Below are 18,006 nucleotides of genomic sequence, written 5' to 3'. Positions count from 1 at the left end.
GGATCCAGCAATCGCTCAACAGAATATGGCACCACATCCGAGTCTTCTGGGGTGCCTGTGTTTGGCGTGTTGTCACTGAATTCGTCGCTCCCAGTTCTCGTGAATGACGAAACTCAGAAAAACCAGAGATCGGGTTCTGGATGGGGCGCTTTCAAGCCGGATAGGACATACCCTCACTTCCCGAGTGCTAGCTCCAGATATCATGGATTCAGGTCAATGCCTGGGTTTCATAACAGGCCCGAGTGCAGATGTTGACAAGCGGGAGGGCGGAGTAAAGGGTGCCGTGCGGCATCCTATATGCGACTGGGAAGGCTCAGTTGTGCTTTTCATGCTGGTATTGAGCCGAGTCGAGACTATCCATCCGTCTTCAAATAGATGCGCTTCGCTTTGCAATATGAACACTCACGGCGAATGTGAGCACACACAGTCGACATAGCATGCGGGTGATGATCGATACAAACACCAGAAGCCAAGAGCATGCTGTTTGTCGACACTCCAGGGTGAGCAGGTGTTCTCCGCCAGGCCGTTCTCGAGCCTTGTCTCCCTAGAACCGACTGTGCGAGAGGCCGGCTGGTCGCTCGCCGCAATTGCAATGAGTTATTCTCGCTTCGATAGCATTTCCGGTACTGTCGTTCATTCACTCGCTGAGCAAGCTGGGCGACGAAGCACCCATCACTTGAGCTTGTGCGTCGGACACCAGCGACTTCAAGTTTCAAAAGACCCATGCTTCAATCTCTTTCAGTCCCCTCGACCACTCTGGCGCGAATAATCTTGACTTCCTCCAGCGGCCGATCCTCACTGTTCGTCTTGACCAGCCCCATCCTCTGCACGACTTTCATGCCACTCTTAACACGCCCAAAGATGGTGTGTTTCCCATCCAACCAGGGCGTGGGAGCCAAAGTAATGAAGAACTGACTGCCATTCGTGTCCTTGCCACTGTTGGCCATGCTCAGCACCCCAGCACCGGTATGTTTCAGCGCAGGATGGATCTCGTCGGCAAACTTCTCGCCGTAGATGCTCGATCCGCCGCGGCCAGTGCCTGTCGGGTCACCCGTCTGCACCATGAAATTGGGAATGATGCGGTGGAAGACCACGTTGTCATAGTAGCCTCGTTGCGCGAGCGTCGCGAAGTTTTTGCACGTTTTGGGCGCATGGTCGTTGTACAGTTCCACCGTGATGGCGCCCTATATGAAAGCGACGTGGTAAGCATATACGAAGGAAAAGAACCACTACTAGTAGAGGGCATCACCCACCATGGTCGTCTCGAGTACAACGTCCGTCGCCATTTTAAAGTGTTCCTTGACTCGCGGCGGTAAACAGTGCAGTGGGCAATAAACGAATAGGAGGTAGAGCGAAAGATTGCCCGGGCCAGTGCTGCATTGAAAGCACCTGGACGGTCACGTGCAGCACTCAAGGGTCTCCTTCATTGTTCTAGGAGGACTGCGTTCGAGTATGCTTTATTAGCCTCAGGTCATGATCTACCACTACATGAATGGGGATCGTGTTATTCGGGAGGACCAGCATTGAACCCCAAAGCTCGCTGCTTGAGATTTTAAAACTATATTAACTTGATTGGTATCATTCAAGCGTTCTGTGGCCTTCCAGCCTGAGCCTATTGCTCGATAGGAGTGAGCAGCGTTGTACTCGACAAACAGTCAATCATCAGTCATTGGAACCCTAGGAACGGTCATGATCATTGCGCCAGCGCCAAAGCATCGGTTCGGCACCTGTAGCTCCGTTGGTTCGTCATAGCATCGGAGCATCCTCACAACACTGGACGACACCCATGCAGCTTCAGGTGTAATATGAGCCATGACGGAATACGCTCATTTTCTGCTGCTCCGCGTCTTGCGGGAGGGAGCAGGCGCCGTGGGAGTGCTCTTGGACTTGGTCGACGCGACTCTCTTCGCGCGACTGCTTGCAGTAGATTTGAGAGGCCCTGCCTCTTCGACGTCGCTGTCCTCGGCGGCCTTTCTTTTTCTGCCACCCTTGGCTGCCAGTCCGTTGGTGGTAGGCGCCGTTACTGTACTGTCTTGACCCTCGTGGGTGCTGTTTCGGTCCGGAAGCTTGTCCGTGGTCTCTGTAGAGGGAAGCCCTGGGGCACGACTAGATCTCGACTGGATGGGGTTGTTTTTTGTTTCAACAGCCACCGGAGAGACCGAGCGGGCTGGTGGTGTGTGGTGTGACTTGAGTCGAGTTCTCTTCCTAGGAAGTTCCTCCTCATCGTCTCCTTCCGAGGCCATCGGCAGAGCGCCCTTGGATGACTTGTTTTCCCCTTCAACGCAGTCATCGTCAATGTCTTCATCTTGCTGGACTTCGTCTCCAATCTCCAACTCTCGTTCGGCACCATTTCCTTCGAATGATTGCCCCGGGACACTCTCCAGGCCCATATCTGCCAGACTCATGTCTTTAGCCCAGGATTCATCGTCATTCGTATTTCTCCGGCTACGACCCCAGCCGCTGTCCGTGATAGCAAAGACATCCCTCCAATTCTTCATCAACGCCACTTTGCCCTCCTGGCCTTCCTTGTATGCTGGAGGCCCTCGGGCATTCGGTTTGGCCCACACGGTACCCTTTATACACCGACTTATTAAGGTCACATCTCCGGCATCTGGACGCTGGTTATCTGTAGTCTCATCCAACTTCCGTTTCCTCCCTCTCTTCGGTCTTTCGTTCTGGTCGTCTCTCTTGTTCAACGGTTGTTTGAGGGGACTTCCGACCTGAGTGTTCTGCCTCAGTAGCGCAGGGTCATCGTCTACATAGTCGTCCGAGTAGTATTCCCAATCGCTGAAGTAGTCATGCAGTTCGGAACCAGCGACTTCACCTTCGTAGACGGGGCTGTGGACAGCGTGCTCGGCGAGATCGTCGGCCAATTCTGGTGCGGGATCCGCGTCGTACAGGATATCTTCGATGTCATCATACGGTGAGTATGCATAGTCCTCAAAGTCGGACATGGTGGCCTGTGGAAATGATCACACCAGCATTCTCAGCGGCAAGCGAACGGGCTTTTGTCCCTGGAGACGGAGACGCAGGCGGAAAAATATCAGACTGAAATCGTGGGCCCCGAGTCGTCGTTGTGTTTTTGAGGCACCGACAAACTGAAGCCCAACTTGAAATGTCTGTCGGTTTGTTCAAGTTGTACCTTGCAAATTTGCACAACGAACACATAAAACTCGGACGGCTGAGTATCGTCGGTTCAGCGCAGGGTTCGCAGTCACAGGGGTACAAGAGATGTGATACAAGTGAGAAGTGTGACCGACAATGGTCCAGGCAGACGAAGATGCGTAGGTGCGCACTGCCTACAAACCGACGCGTTTCTCAAACATTGGGTGGGCAGCCTGCGCCTGTCAGACTGGGACTCGAAGTCACCACTACAATTTAGTACTACTGTATCCGCTGCGGGCGGCCTGGCAAGTCCTCCCCGCATATTATTGTTTGTTGCCGGCAACATGCGACGACAACCGAGATTCCGGGGAATTTCCCTTGATACATATACCACCCTGAACCCTAGAACAGCTACAGCATGTCTGTCTAACGGTGTGAATATTTCTGCGCGCGCTGGCTCCATCATGCCCAACTATCGACTGGCTCGAGCTGCCGGTGGCTGGCGGCCGAGTTCAGTAATCCTACGCTCATCTTCTTCCCGTGTGCAGCATAGGGCCGCACATACCAAAGACGCTCCCCAGACGACCACACCAGCCAAATCCCTTGATTCAATTCTGATAGCAAATCGAGGCGAGATAGCTATACGCGTCAACCGGACAGCCGCCCAGCACGGCATTCGGACAACCACACTCTACACTACCCCGGATGCAGAGTCCCAACATGCGCATTGCTCACCATTCTCATTCAATCTGGGGCCGAGCACCGGATATCTCGACCAAAAGAAGATTTTGGCAGTTGCCAAACAGCAGGGCTGCCAGGCCATCCATCCAGGCTATGGCTTTCTGTCAGAAAATGCCGACTTTGCCAGAAGATGCGCCGAGGAAGGTGTCACGTTCATCGGTCCTCCCCCGAGCGCTATCGAAGACATGGGAGACAAGGCGCGGAGCAAAGAGATCATGAACGGAGCTGGGGTGCCCTGTGTGCCTGGTTATCACGGCTCCGACCAAGCTCCCGAAACGCTCGCGGCAGAGGCAGACAAGATCGGATATCCTGTGTTGATCAAGGCCGTGCGAGGCGGCGGGGGCAAGGGTATGCGGATTGTAAGGACCGCAAAGGAGTTCCCGGATATGCTGGAAAGCGCCAAAAGCGAGGCGAGGAACTCGTTCGGCAATGACGAAGTGCTAGTAGAAAAGTATATCACCACGCCGCGGCACATCGAGGTCCAGGTGTTCGCTGACAAGCATGGCAATTGTGTTGCCTTGGGTGAGCGAGATTGTTCCATACAACGGAGACACCAGAAGATCCTTGAGGAGTCACCAGCCCCAAACCTGGACAACGCGATCCGAAAAGATATCTGGGAAAAGGCTCGCGCGGCGGCCCTGGCTGTCAATTACGAAGGAGCCGGAACTGTCGAGTTTATCTTCGACAACGACACCGGCGACTTCTATTTCATGGAAATGAACACGCGTCTCCAGGTCGAGCATCCCGTGACCGAGATGGTGACCGGGCTTGATCTGGTTCATTGGCAGATCCTGGTGGCTGAAGGCAACGAATTACCATTGACTCAACAACAGGTGGAAGAAGGAATGGCACAACGCGGCCATGCCATTGAAGCTCGAATCTACGCTGAAAACCCAGATAAGGGATTCATACCTGACTCGGGCAAGCTTCTGCATGTTCGACTGCCCAAGGAAACCTCAGACGTTCGCATCGATAGCGGCTTTATCGAGGGCGACGAAGTCTCGAGCCATTATGACCCCATGATTGCCAAGCTGATCGTGCGCGGTGAGGATAGGAAAGACGCCTTGCGCAAAATGGCGGCGGCTTTGCAGGACTACGAGGTGGCGGGCCCGGTGACCAACATCGACTTCCTCAAGCGAGTATGCAAATCGCTGGATTTCGTGTCGGGCCAAGTCGAGACTGGGTATATTGAGAAACATCGTGAAGAACTATTCCCACATACAACTCCAACGTCTGAAGTGCTCGCTGAGGCTGCCTTGGCTTCCTTCTTGCAGTCCTCGCAGCCGTCACTGGGCTCGGTTCTCACGTCGTTGCAATCACCTTCCCCGTCCTGGCTAAGCACATCGGCCGACTTCCAGCCCCGGACATTCCAGTTCCAGTCAGCCGATTTTGAAGCAGGACCAGGACGCGTGCCCGAGATCTATAGCGTCGAGTTGCAACAGGTCATCCCCGGCCAATTCTTGGTGAGGACAGATCAATCCCAGGAGCGGCCATTCCAGGTATCATCATCACTCGACCCAGAGACTCATACCATGACCACGTATTTCCCTCATACACGTCACACCTCGCGCATCGTCTTTGGATCCTCGGAATCCGGCATCCTTCACCTCTTCACGCCGCAAGGGTCGTTTCGGCTCGTCGCCCCGCCACCGGCCTGGCTGTCCAAGGCACTTGGAGTGGTGGAAAAGCCCAATTCGCTGTTCTCGCCAATGCCTGCGAAAATCCTGCGGGTGCTCGTCAAACCAGGTGACGCGGTGCAGAAGGACCAGCCCCTGATTGTGATTGAGAGCATGAAGATGGAGACTGTCATCCGCAGCCCTGCCGAGGGTTCTGTCGTGAAGAGAATCGTGCACAATGAGGGTGAGGTCGTGCGTAGTGGTGTTGAATTGGTGGAATTCGAAGAAGGCGAAACTGACGGGTCACCGCCATAAATGAGCACGTCCCTTGGACGGAGACCGTCTATTGCGGCTCACATACCTTGTGTTTGATCAACACAGAGCTGGTCGTCCAGCGACGGAACACAACTTGGAATCTCCCTCACCACACTATTCCACCATGACCAAAAAGACCTTATATGATGAGACAGTTGTCCCCAATCAGAGAGCGACATTCAGGCAAAGACCTCGTCAATATGCACAATCAGGACAGTCACTTCTCTGGATTCCTAGACAAGCTTGGTATCCAGTACCGAAACTAGAGGCTAGGTATGGGCGAGTGAGCCAGAAGAAATTACGGGAACACGCAGTGGTATGTCTATACATGCTGTATATTGTTGAGACAGGCTCGATCTGGGAATCATAAAACGCCGGGCCGCTGGATTCTCGCATCATTCACAATCAGGTCGGAGGATCGCCATATTGTCGGCAATTGAGAGCTTTGAAGGCTTTGAGTTTCTTGGGCACGGGGGACTAGTCAGTATGGCAGTGCATACTTGGAGTATGCCCCAAATTTGATATGTCTCTGGAAGGCATTTCTTCGAGCTCCTGCTACAGTGCGAGGGATAAACAGGCGTTGATTCTGTGGGGAAGCTGATCGTCCGCCGCAACTTCGGATACTGTATGATCAACGGTCGCCTGTAGGGGTCAGGGCTTCCAACCGTCCCCGCGCATATAATGTACTGTAGCTGCAGATACAACACGAGCAGATCATGCTCCTCAGATCCAGCACCTCGGGGTAGTTGGGCCGAAAGCTGGGGATGAACAACGTGAAGGATCTCCACTGTGGGTGTCGGAGTATTCGGGGCGGCGGGTGCAGTGCTGATCCTCGAGAGAAGCGATGATCAAATTGCTAGGGAGAGGGTGTCTCGCAGAAGGCTGGGGGACTCGGAGCTTAGCCGTCAAGCCCAGATAAACAGGTTCAGGTTCCGCCGAATGTCCTGCTATTTACCGACGTCGGGTGTGGTAATCTTCGGGCCGGATTCGGTGAGGCGGATTGAATTGCGGTGTCACAGTGATGCCAGCCGCTGCCCTAGGTACCTTGCTTGCCATGAGCTTCAAGTTGATCAACATGCCGGCGGCCCCTTCCAGCAGATGACCATGTCAACAACTGGTAGTACGTAAAAGTTGAAGCAAAGAGGCAGGCTGTCAGGAACCAGCGTTCAAGGTGCTAGGGCAGTCCACTTCTACTGGAGGTTCAGACGCAACCTACTGCACTGCAGCTGAACGAGAGAGCGGAAGATGATTCCCTTCAAGTTCAGCCAGGCGCAGGTACATACCTAATCAACTCAACCGTCCTAATGCGGGAACCTTCAGGGTAAAAAGCATTGCAGTGCTTTCAAGGGGCACCGAATAACCTTCAAGTCGTACAAGTTGTAGGCACCACTGGCAGTATCTGCCTCTGTATTGTTCGTCCATGCCATACCTTAGCTACTACCTAGCTGGAGCACGTCGCCTAACCGATGCACTTCAAGTGGGCGTATTTTGGAGGCTCCGTCAGGTCCCAAGTCCGCGGCAGCGGAAACGCTTTGGGTCCGCCTGCCAACTGCCAGTGGGTAGCAGCACTACGAGTACCTGGTACCCAGCGTCACTGCCACACCCTGCCAGTGGCCAGCGTCAGAATCTCGCATGCGTCCGCAGGCTGCCCTTGCAATTTTACCATATCTTCACTGAGAGTTGTGTTCGACCTTTCCGCTCTGCATTTGTGCTCAATCTACTCGATGCATTGGACACTCCAGCGATGCCGATGGCGCCTCATTGATGTGGTTAATGCTTGTGCTAATACTGACAGTCCTCACGATCCAGACCCAACCCCCCTGTCACGCCTTGAGGGTCCCTGCGGCGCCTCCTGATAGACTTACCATCCTCAGTAAAGCCTTCACCATCGTGCACACTAGCTTGAAGGATATTCCCAAGCTCGATCGTCAATCGAAAACAAAACATGCGCTGCCCGAGACTAGACTCCCTTTCTGACCAGCCAGGCCTTGGATCGACCACGCTACACCCGCGGCAGGGCAATGAGGACACGGGAAAAAAAGAAAAATTTATATCGCTGAACCGAACCTCCATACTGTAACGTACATGCCTCACCAGATTGCCCAACCTTGGCTGCGACGCCTGATGGACTCCTCGTTAGCTCTATTGTAAACATTGTGACGGCCCGCGGGTGAATCTGGTCCATTTCATTTGTAGTCGTCGTCTGGATTTTTGCCCAACAGAAAAGACATTACTTAGACGACTTTGCCGTTTACGCCAGATACAGCAACCTCAACACCACCACCTCAACTTCCCGGACATCACCTTACAGCTCCATCTCAAGCAACCCACGTCTTCGCTGCTGACTGGATCCACGAAGGTCTGTGCCAACTTCGGCTCGCCTCGTCCTGTCAGGAGATCTGGATGGTCTTCAAAGGTACTTGAGTGCTTGGCTGTACCGGTTTCGCCCTACTTCCGCCATCACACCTGTCGCTCAGTCAATCAGTCATCCCCGTTCATGTCAATATTCTGTCACCCTAGCACTTGCCGAGTTTTGCAACTTTCGACTCTGCTCAAGACGCAGGAGGATACGCCGTATAAAGACGACGGCCAGCCAGCACACGACCTGTCCGAATCCCTCCTTCAGACCAAGCCTCGTTACGTTACAGACCACCTCAGACCCCTAAACACAAGCAACCGACCTTTGGTTTTTCTGGTTCGTGTCGCAATCCTGCGACGTGGCCACAGGACACAGCCACCTGTTTGGGCTCGCTCTGAGTTGCCTCTTGACTGTTACATCGGCGCAAAGTCGCAAGACTACGCCACATCTACGTGCCTTACCCATCAGGCACACGACCAAAATCCATCGCCACTGAGAGTGGGAGCCGAGGTTCAGTCCGACGTCGCGGGAAGGAGGGAGCACCACGACTGAAATGTAGGTGCATAGGGGGTTTTCTTGCGCACAGTAACAAGTAATCCGGCTTCCCGTCGCTGTGGAATCCTACAGCAAGTCCAAAGAGAACTGTTCGTGGGCGGCGAGGAGATTGCGCCAGGCGCGGAAGGAGAAGCGTCAAGGTCCGTGGAGTCGGAGCTTTTCAGAATGAGTTTGCAGCCCAGGTGAGTTCTGTCGGAAATCGTGTAGCTCCTTCATTTGTTCCAGAGCTGCCTACTGTTTCCTGGGAACCTTGCGATGTCCGGTCAAACTGGCCCAGCAAGAGACTGTTCACTAACTCGTCCCGGCCGGGGCTCCAACACAGGCGAGAGTACCACATCGTTGTGCTAGGTGCAGGTACGTACAGTCATGGATTCCTCGAATTCCACTCTCTAGCGTTCTCCATCTACTTTGGATACCAATGCGCGCAGCAATCCAGTTCTGTCGCTACGAATACAAACTAACCTTTGTGCATTTGTCTTCCTACAGGAGGCGTAGGGAAAAGCTGTCTCACCGCGCAGTTCGTGCAGAATGTCTGGATTGAAAGCTACGACCCGACTATCGAGGACTCGTACCGTAAGCAGGTCAATGTGGACGGCCGGCAAGTCATGCTGGAAATGTAAGAAGCATCAATACATCTAGTGCTGCACCAGCTACTACTCCTGTCACTTCTGTTCTTTCCCAACCCACGCATACACAAAGCATTTCCTACCTCATCTCACCCGCATCCTGCTGCGCAGCAATGGACTGGGGCAGACGAAGCTGACTTTTCTAAAGCCTCGACACGGCCGGCACAGAGCAATTCACGGCCATGCGGGAACTTTACATGAAACAAGGACAAGGCTTTCTGCTCGTCTTCTCCATCTGTAACATGAACTCGTTTCGCGAGCTGGCCGAATTGCGCGAACAGATCATCCGCATCAAGGACGACCAAGACATTCCACTGGTTGTGGTGGGCAACAAATCCGACATGGAGGACGAGCGTGTTGTTCCCCGTGCCCTAGCCTTCCAGCTCGCTCAGTCATGGGGCCAAAAGCCGTACTACGAGACCTCGGCCCGGCGGCGCACCAATGTCGACGAAGTCTTCCACAATCTATGTCACCAGATCATCCAGAAAGAAGCCGGTCGATCCCAAATTTTGGAGCAGCAATTGGCCACGCGACGCCGCGAACGGCCTAACAGACATGATCGGCGAGGCAGGCGGACCCGCAACCGAGATCGTTGCGTTATTCTGTAGTTCAATGACGGTCAGTCAGGGATGTCCCGGTCCGGGCAACATATCTTTCGGTCGGCGCAATATGTGCACCATTGAAAAGGCGTTTTCACCAAGTTAGACATGCAAAGGGGGACAATCGGGAGTTCAAGTTGTAGGGAAAAGGGAAAGAAGAGATTAGACTTACCGACTCGCGTCAGATTTGATTGGGAATGCAAATAATTCGTGGATTCTCTGAATGAGTAGTCATGGACCAAAACCAGCCGTGCAATAGCTGTGTTCGTCCGATAGTTTCAAAGGCGTTGTCCTCTGGACGATATGTGACCCCTGTGATAAGCGTGCTTGGTGGGAATGCCCGGATTGGACTGGACAATCTGATTACATGCTGCCATTGCACATGGTGAAGTTCGCCCTCACATTCTGAAGACGCCAAATTTTGTGGACATGTCATCCTGCGTGCTGGTGCCGCCCAAGGCAGCCTTGAGGCCCATGGCGAGCATGTTCCTGGTCTGGGCGGGATGAATGACGCCGTCGTCCCAGAGGCGGGCGGAGGAGAAAGCGGCATCGCTTTCGCGCTCGATGCGGTCTCTGAGCTCGGGGTCGACGGCCTTGCCGACGGTTTCCATGACGGCCGTGAGCTGGTCGGGGCCCATGACGCCGATTTTGGCGTTGGGCCACATCCACAGGAAGCGCGGCGAGTAAGCTCTGCCACACATGCCGTAGTTGCCGGCGCCGGCGCTGGAGCCGACGACGACGGTGAACTTGGGGACGTTGGCGCAGGCGACGGCCGTGACGAGCTTTGCGCCGTTTTTGGCGATGCCGCCCTTTTCGGCGTCGGCGCCGACCATGAAACCGCTGATGTTCTGCAGAAACACCAGCGGGATCCCCCGCTGGCAACACAGCTGGATGAAGTGGGCGCCCTTGAGCGACGACTCGGAAAACAGGATGCCGTTGTTGGCCACAATGCCGACTTGGTACCCGGCGATCCGGGCAAAGCCCGTCAATAATGTGGTGCCGTAGTCCTTTTTGAACTCGGCGAACTCGCTGCCGTCGACGATGCGAGCAATGATCTCGTGCATCGGGATCTGTTTGCGGAGGTTGGTGCCGACGATGCCGGCCAGGTCGGCGGGATCGTAGAGAGGGGGACGGACGGTTTCAGGCAATTTCTGTTCTTTGGGGTAATTCAGGTTGGCGACGGATCGGCGCGCCAGAACAATTGCGTGGGCGTCGTCCACGGCAAGGTAATCCGTGACGCCAGAGACAGAGCTGTGAAGTTGCCCGCCGCCCAGCTCTTCGGCGGAGACGACTTCGCCGGTGGCGGCCTTGACGAGCGGCGGACCGGCGAGGAAGATGGTGCCCTGGTTCTCGACGATGATGGACTCGTCACACATGGCAGGAACATAAGCGCCGCCGGCGGTGCAGGGGCCCATGACGACGGCAATCTGCGGGATGCCCATGCTGCTCATGCGGGCCTGGTTGAAGAAGATACGGCCGAAGTGGTCGCGGTCCGGGAACACGTTGGCCTGGTTCGGCAGGTTGGCGCCGCCCGAGTCCACCAGGTAGATGCACGGCAGGCGGTTTTGTTCGGCTATCTCCTGTGCCCGCAGATGTTTCTTGACTGTTAATGGATAGTATGTGCCGCCCTTGACCGTGGCGTCGTTGGCTACCACCATGCACGTCACGCCTGAAACCGTCCCGATCCCCGTGATGATGCCCGCCGCAGGCACGTCTTCGTCGTACACTTTGTACGCGGCCAGCGGAGACAGCTCCAGGAACTCACTGCCCGGGTCGATCAGCGCCGTCACCCGGTCCCGCGCCAGCATCTTGCCTCGTTGCACGTGTTTCGAACGTGCCTTGTCCGGCCCGCCGCGCGATATCTTCTCGTGTAGCTCCGAATACTTGGCCATCACGGCCGTCAGCTGCGCTGAGTTGTCTTGGAAGTCCGGGCTGGAGCGGTCCACCATTGTCGGAAGCACTGAGATGGCCTGCGCATGGTGTGGCTGGGTGAATGTGGCCGCGGTTCGGATATGATGCGAGGGACCTCGAGGAGGTCGTGGGTGTGGACGTGATCGTAGGTAGACATTGGAAAGGCCGCGGTGAGCGTGAGCGTGTCCTTGGTCTCCGACGACGACGTTCCGGAGACTTCTCAAGAGCGAGGGCGTCGGCGTATAACACGATCGTGGAGGAGGAGGCATGTCTGCGTGCAGGGCCGACAGGCGTGTACTCTAAGCACTGCACCTACTGTGTACTGCAGTGGTGGTCTTGATGGAGGACAGCAACAACTGAACGGCGACAAACACCCTTGACGGACTGAAAATCATGCACACATGGCCGTCCTGGAACCAATTGTCAGGATCGAGGTCAAGATCAGGACCAGGACATTCCAATGTTCATATATGTCGTATTTATGTTCTGTTGTTCGCTGGGGTTGAAACGTGGAGCTCCGCTTTCATGCCGTCGATAACCGAGGAGCACAAACACTGTAACTGGAATCTGGAGAAGCGGACAGATAGATTGCACCACCACCACCACCTCCTGGTACCATCCAACTACAGCTGTACAACTGGGACTTACTGTAGGTACCTTGCTCCCGCGGCAATGCAATACCCCGGTATTGTCGACTGTACCTAGGTATGCTGCTGTCGATCGACTCCTGTACATAAAGTCCGCACGGTACGGTACCCCGCGGTCTCATTTCTATTTCCGGTGCTTGCATTTGGCTTGTTGGGGGATCACGACAACAAACACCAGACGAGTACCAGGAGTAACATTTATCTAGCTTCACAACTGACGGATAGTTATCTATATATCTCAGCCAGCCGCAATCTCTGTCCGTTTCTTCTTTTTTTTTTCTTCTGTTACTCAGAATCACTGGAAAAGAAGATGGCACCAGCAACCGAGATCTGCTTCCTACCCCTCCAAGAGGGGAGCTATTCCGACGACGCCAGCAGTGGCGTCGACCCCAAGTTCAAAAAGATGTTCGACACCATCCTGGCTCAGGAGGGTTGTCAGCGTCTGTACTGGGGCCGACAGGTGGAACACCCGTCCATCCTCACTTTGTTCATCGACTGGGATAGCGTTGAACACCACGAAAAGTTCATTGCCTGTGGGTAAGCCGACGTCACGAACTAACCTTTATTTGTGTGCACGTACGTTCTGACAAACAGAACACAGAACATATAAACCATTCACCGACGAAGTTGGCGCCTTCTTGACCGGTCCACCCCGGTTCTATCATGTCAATTTCGACCCTCAACCGCCAACCCGGGCGCTGGCCGATGGCGGTCCATTTGCAACCGAGTTCATCACCATCTATTTTCCCACCGACTATTCGGCCGACGACCAGAAGGTTTTCGAGGCCAGCTTGAATAAGCTGGTTGATGTTGCCCGCAAGCACTCCCCGGGCTTCAAGACCTCGGCTGGCGGTTGGGCTATCGAGCAGCTCGATTTGCCCGACGGTTCCTCAAAGGCAAAGGTCTTTGTCGCCCTTTTTGGCTGGGAGAGCGTCGAGGCACATCAGAAGTTCCGAGAAACCCAGGCGTTCAAGGATAACATCCATCTGTTGAGGGGCGCCAAGGATCTCAAGGCCGTCTCGGTCTTCCATGTACTTGCCAAGGAGGCGTCGAGGTCTTGACGGGACGTAAACTACCTTAGACTTTTACCGGTGCGCTTCGCGTGGATATTCTGAGGCGAGTGGTCTTCCAAGAGATTGAAAGCTGGTGTTCAACGGAGTCAGAGGCCCGTTGGCTGAAGGGTAGCTGATAAGTTCATGGGACTCGGAGGTATTGGTAGGCAGGGGTGTATTGAGCCAAAATGGAAACGCTGGTCCTGTCCAGCAAGTTATGCCCGCAGGTGACATATTATGTAGCCAAATACACAAACGCATTCCACGCTTGAGCGACGACAGCACGGTAAGCTGTCCAGGACTGCAATACTATAATCAATATCTGGGCTGTACTGCAGCTGAGTGAGAGTTTAGTGAGTCGCGAGTGCCACTGCAATACTGCATTTGTTTATCATGTTAGGTACCTGTCTTATGGTCCAGGCCCTACGCCAAGCGTTGACATTTTGGAGTTGCCGGCGCAATGAGATAGAGTATCTTATTACCTCAGCTATACACGCAAGGTATCTCCCGTGGTCCGTAGGGCGCAAACATCGTTGAGATTCATGCGTCTGTTTGAGTGTCGTTCATCTTGAATAATAGGAGCGTGGTGGGTTGATCGACTCTTCGCCTACATTACGTGGTATTTTCCGTACTTCATACAGCAAGCAGGAGCAATATTAACACGCCGGCAACCGCCACCCCAACATACACCTTCAAAGCGCTTGAGTCGGCCGTGACCGCCCAAAGTGACGCTCACACAACCAAGTCAAGGCATCATTATACTAGCAGATTGATCCTCTATCGTCTGTTTCTCTTACACGCTCTATCAAGCTGCTGGCCGAGCTCTCGCTGGGGCTTCGAGGAGATACACCGGCGAAATATTTCATCAAACAAAACTGAAATAGTCCTACGGCACACCCTACAGGAGACTGAGTGGTTAAAGATTGTTTGCCGGTGAGCACGATGGGGGATCAGGATCGCTTCACCAAAGACTACGCGGCATCGCTGGACGCCACCGACCCGTTATCACATTTCCGGTCCGAGTTCTATATCCCGACCCTTGCGGACCTCAAGCGATCGACCCTGGCCCAGCCGCCCGATGAGGAGCCCTCTACGCCGTCCACATACCTATGTGGCAATTCACTCGGGCTCCAACCAAAGAGAACAGCGAACCTGATCAATGCGTTCCTAACCCAATGGCGCACCAAAGGCGTGACGGGCCATTTCGTCGAGCACACTGATTCCCCTTTGCCGCCGTTCCTGCACATTGATGACTATGCGGCGAAGCTTATGGCCCCTGTTGTCGGTGCACGCCAAGAAGAGGTCGCCGTGATGGGCTCCTTGACGGGAAACTTGCATCTCCTCATGTCGAGCTTCTATCGTCCCAGTGCAAAGGGACAAGGCCGGTGGAAGATCCTGCTTGAAGGCAAGGCTTTCCCGAGTGATCATGTGAGCACACATATATCCCCCCTGTTTTCGTCATTTGCGGCGTGGATAGTGCACCGCCCCTTGTGTCAGAGTGGAATAGCTAACAGGACACCGAAACCAGTACGCCGTCGAGTCGCAGATTGTGCATCACGGGCTCGACCCAGCGGAGGCCATGGTGCTGTTGGAACCGACAGACCCGCGGTTTCCCCTGCTGCCTACCACCCAGATCCTGCGGACCATTGATGAACATGCATCCGAACTGGCCCTGATCCTCCTCCCCGGCGTCCAGTTCTACACCGGCCAGTATTTCGACATTCAGACAATAACCGCCCATGCCCATTCTCACGGTATCTTGATCGGTTGGGACTGTGCCCATGCCGTCGGCAACGTAGACTTGAGGCTGCATGACTGGGACGTCGACTTTGCCGCTTGGTGTAGCTACAAGTATCTTAATGCCGGCCCCGGCGCAATGGCTGGCATCTTCGTCAACGAAAGATTTGGCAAAGTCGACATGGCCAATTCCAATCCCACGCAAAAATTCTGGCCACGTTTGACTGGATGGTGGGGGGACGACAAATCGAGCAGGTTTCAAATGACAAACAGTATGGCTTCACCCTTTCCCCCCGGGTCGCTGATACTGACGAACGTGATCAGAATTCGTGCCTAGGCCTGGAGCGGCCGGATATCAGCTTTCCAACCCGAGTGCGCTTGACCAGGCCGCAGTGGTTGCTTCGTTGCAGATCTTTAATGAAACGTCCATGGCACAACTACGCGACAAGTCACGGAGGCTAACCACCTATCTGGAGCAAATCTTGCACACAATGACCGAGCGACGCCCGGGGCTGTTCGACATTATCACGTCACGCGAACCCGAGGAGAGAGGGGCACAACTGAGCATTCGACTGTCGCCAGGCCTGCTCGACTCAGTGCTGGAACACCTGGAACAGGAAGGTGTTGTGGTGGATGAGCGAAAGCCCGATGTTATCCGAGTGGCACCCGTTCCATTGTACAATTCGTTCACGGACGTGTTTCGGTTTAGCCAGGTCTTGGAGGCTGCCTTGGACAAGGCGTCCAGCCAGACCACAGCCCGCTGACGTTAGGTCATGGCATTTCAATCGTCGTCACTGTCGCTCAGCTCCGCCTCGCGCCATAGCACAAAGTCAAAGCGACCGTCGAGATTTAAGCGGATGTATTCACGGATCAATTCTTGTTCTGCCTCGCTCAGGTCGTACTCGGGATCAGCAGCCATCAGAGACAGGTTGAATCCTCTCTGCGTCTCTGGGTCAAGGCTCGTCAAGAAATCCATGATCGAGTCTGACGTGAATTTGGTCATTGCGTAGAGCGTCAGGTTTTTCAGGTGTTTGAGGTTCGCCAACACTGGCAGGATGTCCGTCGAGACCTCACCACCACTGGTCCAGAAGTCTTCCAGAAGTGGAAGGCTCAATGCAAGGGAGACAATGTGATCCTCGGAGAACTCGTCAGAAACATCCTTAAGGACAAGCTCTTTCAGATTCGTCAGGTTGCACAACGCTTCCACCATGATCTGAAGGTCGTCCGGGGTGGTATCCTCACCGTTTCCTTTGAGCCAGACTGATTCCAGCGACTTTTGCTCCGCCAAGGCGCTGTGGAACAACTGGGCATTGGTATGTTGCACCGTATATCCCTCGAGAGAGAGTCTTGTCAATTTGACTTGGGGGGAATACAGAACCCGTGACAGGATGGCAGGGCCGTCAAGGAATTTCTTTAAGCTGAGATCCCGAAGTTTCGTGCACGAACTCAGCCAGTTCACCACTTCGAGGAATACGTCGTTGTTGAGCGTTTCTAGCTGGACAGTCCCATAGTTGTCGTCCAGTTTGAGCGTGTGGATCTCGGTACAATCCTTGAGGGCATCCAAATTCGCCATCGCTTCTAGATTGAGATTGCCCAGATGTAATTGTCGCAACGTCTTGTGACGGCCCAGGGCCAGGAATGTACGTCTTCCGAGGCTGTTGAAGCTGATCATTTCAAAGTACGCCAGCGTATTTGGCCTCAACTCGTGCAGAAACGTAGCGAAAGCGTCGTCAGCGTCCAACGACGACCACTCATGGATAGTCAGGTTTTGGAATTTCTCGCAGCATTGCGCAATCGCGGCCCCGGCACCGTTCACGAGTGCATCTCCCTTCCACAACACCATTGTTTCCAACTTTGGAGAACGGGAGATCCACCTAGGCAAGAATCCCGGGCTGATGTGGCCGTCGATTTCTTCCAGAAAGGTCGTTTTGGCCGTCACCGCTTCGCCAATGGCATTGACGGTGGCCACCACATCGACGCCGAGTCTGTTGTATTCCCGCTTTGGGAAATGGAAGGCCTGCAGGTCGTCGGCGAAGAATGCCTTGCGCACATTGCCCGTGAACTTTGGGTCCTCCAACATGAACGAAAGGTTGCGAAAGTCTAGAGTCTTGATGTAGCGACAGTACGGCTTGTAGGTTGACGGGTTATCGAGACTGGATTGGACGATCGATCGCCATAACAACGTCCACTTGCGGTAGAACTGGGCCTGCTCTGCGGCTTTAACGTTGTAGTTCACCGGGCGCTGGCCGCGGACCTCCAAATCGTCCCTTTGTTCAAAGACTGGAGAATTCTGATGAAGTCTGCAGTTGGGGTTGGATAATGTCAGCAATATGCAGTATTCGACTCGACCCAATTGTAGTGTCTGTTCAGTTAGACTGTTCGTAACTTACTGATACATTGTTCTGAGTGCCGGATCCGCAAACGATCTTGAACTCAGCGCGCACTGATATAACGATCGGAAGTCACCGTCGTTGCCGAGCTCTTGGCATACCACGGATAATATTTCGTCGGGCAGACTTGCTCCGCCATATGAGGAGGACATTGTCGCGGCTGTCTGTCTGATGGCGTGGCGTCCAGAAAGCCAACAACAAACTTGAAGTTTAGGTACTGCACCAGCCAAAAGAACGAAGGCGCCAGCTGTCGAAGGCCTTGGTCTCCAGTGATGGCAATGTCAACCAATTCAACCAACAACCCTTGACCCAAAAATGAATTTGACCTAATAATTGCTGCGACACAAAAATGT

The 18,006-nt window shown here is 54.3% G+C and overlaps 8 protein-coding genes across 8 annotated transcripts; 4 read left to right on the top strand and 4 right to left on the bottom strand.

Annotated features, from left to right (window-relative positions):
- Positions 1 to 728: 728 nt before the first annotated feature.
- On the bottom strand, positions 729 to 1,286 carry HMPREF1120_01234 (peptidyl-prolyl cis-trans isomerase-like 1; the record flags this gene model as incomplete). The annotated part of the gene is made up of 2 exons (XM_009155246.1): positions 729 to 1,184; positions 1,254 to 1,286. 2 exons carry the CDS (start codon positions 1,284 to 1,286, stop codon positions 729 to 731), a joined length of 489 nt encoding a protein of 162 aa, XP_009153494.1.
- Positions 1,287 to 1,826: 540 nt separating this feature from the next.
- HMPREF1120_01233 (uncharacterized protein) lies at positions 1,827 to 2,954 on the bottom strand (the record flags this gene model as incomplete). Its single annotated transcript, XM_009155245.1, has 1 exon — positions 1,827 to 2,954. One exon carries the CDS (start codon positions 2,952 to 2,954, stop codon positions 1,827 to 1,829), a length of 1,128 nt encoding a protein of 375 aa, XP_009153493.1.
- A 342-nt stretch (positions 2,955 to 3,296) lies between these two features.
- Positions 3,297 to 7,130, top strand: HMPREF1120_01232 (3-methylcrotonyl-CoA carboxylase alpha subunit). Its single transcript, XM_009155244.1, has one exon. The coding sequence runs from the start codon at positions 3,450 to 3,452 to the stop codon at positions 5,775 to 5,777; it is 2,328 nt and encodes a 775-aa protein (XP_009153492.1). The 5' UTR covers positions 3,297 to 3,449; the 3' UTR covers positions 5,778 to 7,130.
- Positions 7,131 to 7,462: 332 nt separating this feature from the next.
- Positions 7,463 to 10,302, top strand: HMPREF1120_01231 (Ras-like protein Rap-1A). Its single transcript, XM_009155243.1, has 4 exons — positions 7,463 to 8,873; positions 9,014 to 9,045; positions 9,178 to 9,307; positions 9,466 to 10,302. The coding sequence occupies exons 1-4, from the start codon at positions 8,857 to 8,859 to the stop codon at positions 9,923 to 9,925; spliced, it is 639 nt and encodes a 212-aa protein (XP_009153491.1). The 5' UTR covers positions 7,463 to 8,856; the 3' UTR covers positions 9,926 to 10,302.
- Positions 10,303 to 10,314: 12 nt separating this feature from the next.
- On the bottom strand, positions 10,315 to 12,096 carry HMPREF1120_01230 (propionyl-CoA carboxylase beta chain; the record flags this gene model as incomplete). Its single annotated transcript, XM_009155242.1, has 1 exon — positions 10,315 to 12,096. One exon carries the CDS (start codon positions 12,094 to 12,096, stop codon positions 10,315 to 10,317), a length of 1,782 nt encoding a protein of 593 aa, XP_009153490.1.
- A 236-nt stretch (positions 12,097 to 12,332) lies between these two features.
- On the top strand, positions 12,333 to 13,894 carry HMPREF1120_01229 (uncharacterized protein). The gene is made up of 2 exons (XM_009155241.1): positions 12,333 to 13,011; positions 13,076 to 13,894. The coding sequence occupies exons 1-2, from the start codon at positions 12,785 to 12,787 to the stop codon at positions 13,533 to 13,535; spliced, it is 687 nt and encodes a 228-aa protein (XP_009153489.1). The 5' UTR covers positions 12,333 to 12,784; the 3' UTR covers positions 13,536 to 13,894.
- A 5-nt stretch (positions 13,895 to 13,899) lies between these two features.
- On the top strand, positions 13,900 to 17,616 carry HMPREF1120_01228 (kynureninase 1). Its single transcript, XM_009155240.1, has 3 exons — positions 13,900 to 14,954; positions 15,055 to 15,535; positions 15,588 to 17,616. Exons 1-3 carry the CDS (start codon positions 14,469 to 14,471, stop codon positions 16,025 to 16,027), a joined length of 1,407 nt encoding a protein of 468 aa, XP_009153488.1. The 5' UTR covers positions 13,900 to 14,468; the 3' UTR covers positions 16,028 to 17,616.
- Positions 16,045 to 17,805, bottom strand: HMPREF1120_01227 (uncharacterized protein; the record flags this gene model as incomplete). Its single annotated transcript, XM_009155239.1, has 2 exons — positions 16,045 to 17,563; positions 17,654 to 17,805. The coding sequence occupies 2 exons, from the start codon at positions 17,803 to 17,805 to the stop codon at positions 16,045 to 16,047; spliced, it is 1,671 nt and encodes a 556-aa protein (XP_009153487.1).
- Positions 17,806 to 18,006: the final 201 nt, after the last annotated feature.

The sequence above is a fragment of the Exophiala dermatitidis genome, assembly GCF_000230625.1.
Source record: "Exophiala dermatitidis NIH/UT8656 unplaced genomic scaffold supercont1.1, whole genome shotgun sequence".
Taxonomy (NCBI): domain Eukaryota; kingdom Fungi; phylum Ascomycota; class Eurotiomycetes; order Chaetothyriales; family Herpotrichiellaceae; genus Exophiala; species Exophiala dermatitidis.
Note: the sequence above shows the minus strand (reverse complement) of the source record. Positions and strands in the feature narration are given on the sequence as shown.

Excerpts from the sequence above, each read along its gene's own strand:
- HMPREF1120_01229 (XM_009155241.1), top strand. The coding sequence starts at position 12,785 with ATGGCACCAGCAACCGAGATCTGCTTCCTACCCCTCCAAGAGGGGAGC. Across the intron at positions 13,012-13,075 it reads GAAAAGTTCATTGCCTGTGG|AACATATAAACCATTCACCG; the intron begins GTAAGCCGACGT and ends AACAGAACACAG.
- HMPREF1120_01228 (XM_009155240.1), top strand. The coding sequence starts at position 14,469 with ATGGGGGATCAGGATCGCTTCACCAAAGACTACGCGGCATCGCTGGAC. Across the intron at positions 14,955-15,054 it reads AGGCTTTCCCGAGTGATCAT|TACGCCGTCGAGTCGCAGAT; the intron begins GTGAGCACACAT and ends CACCGAAACCAG. Across the intron at positions 15,536-15,587 it reads CAGGTTTCAAATGACAAACA|AATTCGTGCCTAGGCCTGGA; the intron begins GTATGGCTTCAC and ends GAACGTGATCAG.
- HMPREF1120_01232 (XM_009155244.1), top strand. The coding sequence starts at position 3,450 with ATGCGACGACAACCGAGATTCCGGGGAATTTCCCTTGATACATATACC.
- HMPREF1120_01231 (XM_009155243.1), top strand. Across the intron at positions 9,046-9,177 it reads CATCGTTGTGCTAGGTGCAG|GAGGCGTAGGGAAAAGCTGT; the intron begins GTACGTACAGTC and ends GTCTTCCTACAG. Across the intron at positions 9,308-9,465 it reads CGGCAAGTCATGCTGGAAAT|CCTCGACACGGCCGGCACAG; the intron begins GTAAGAAGCATC and ends ACTTTTCTAAAG.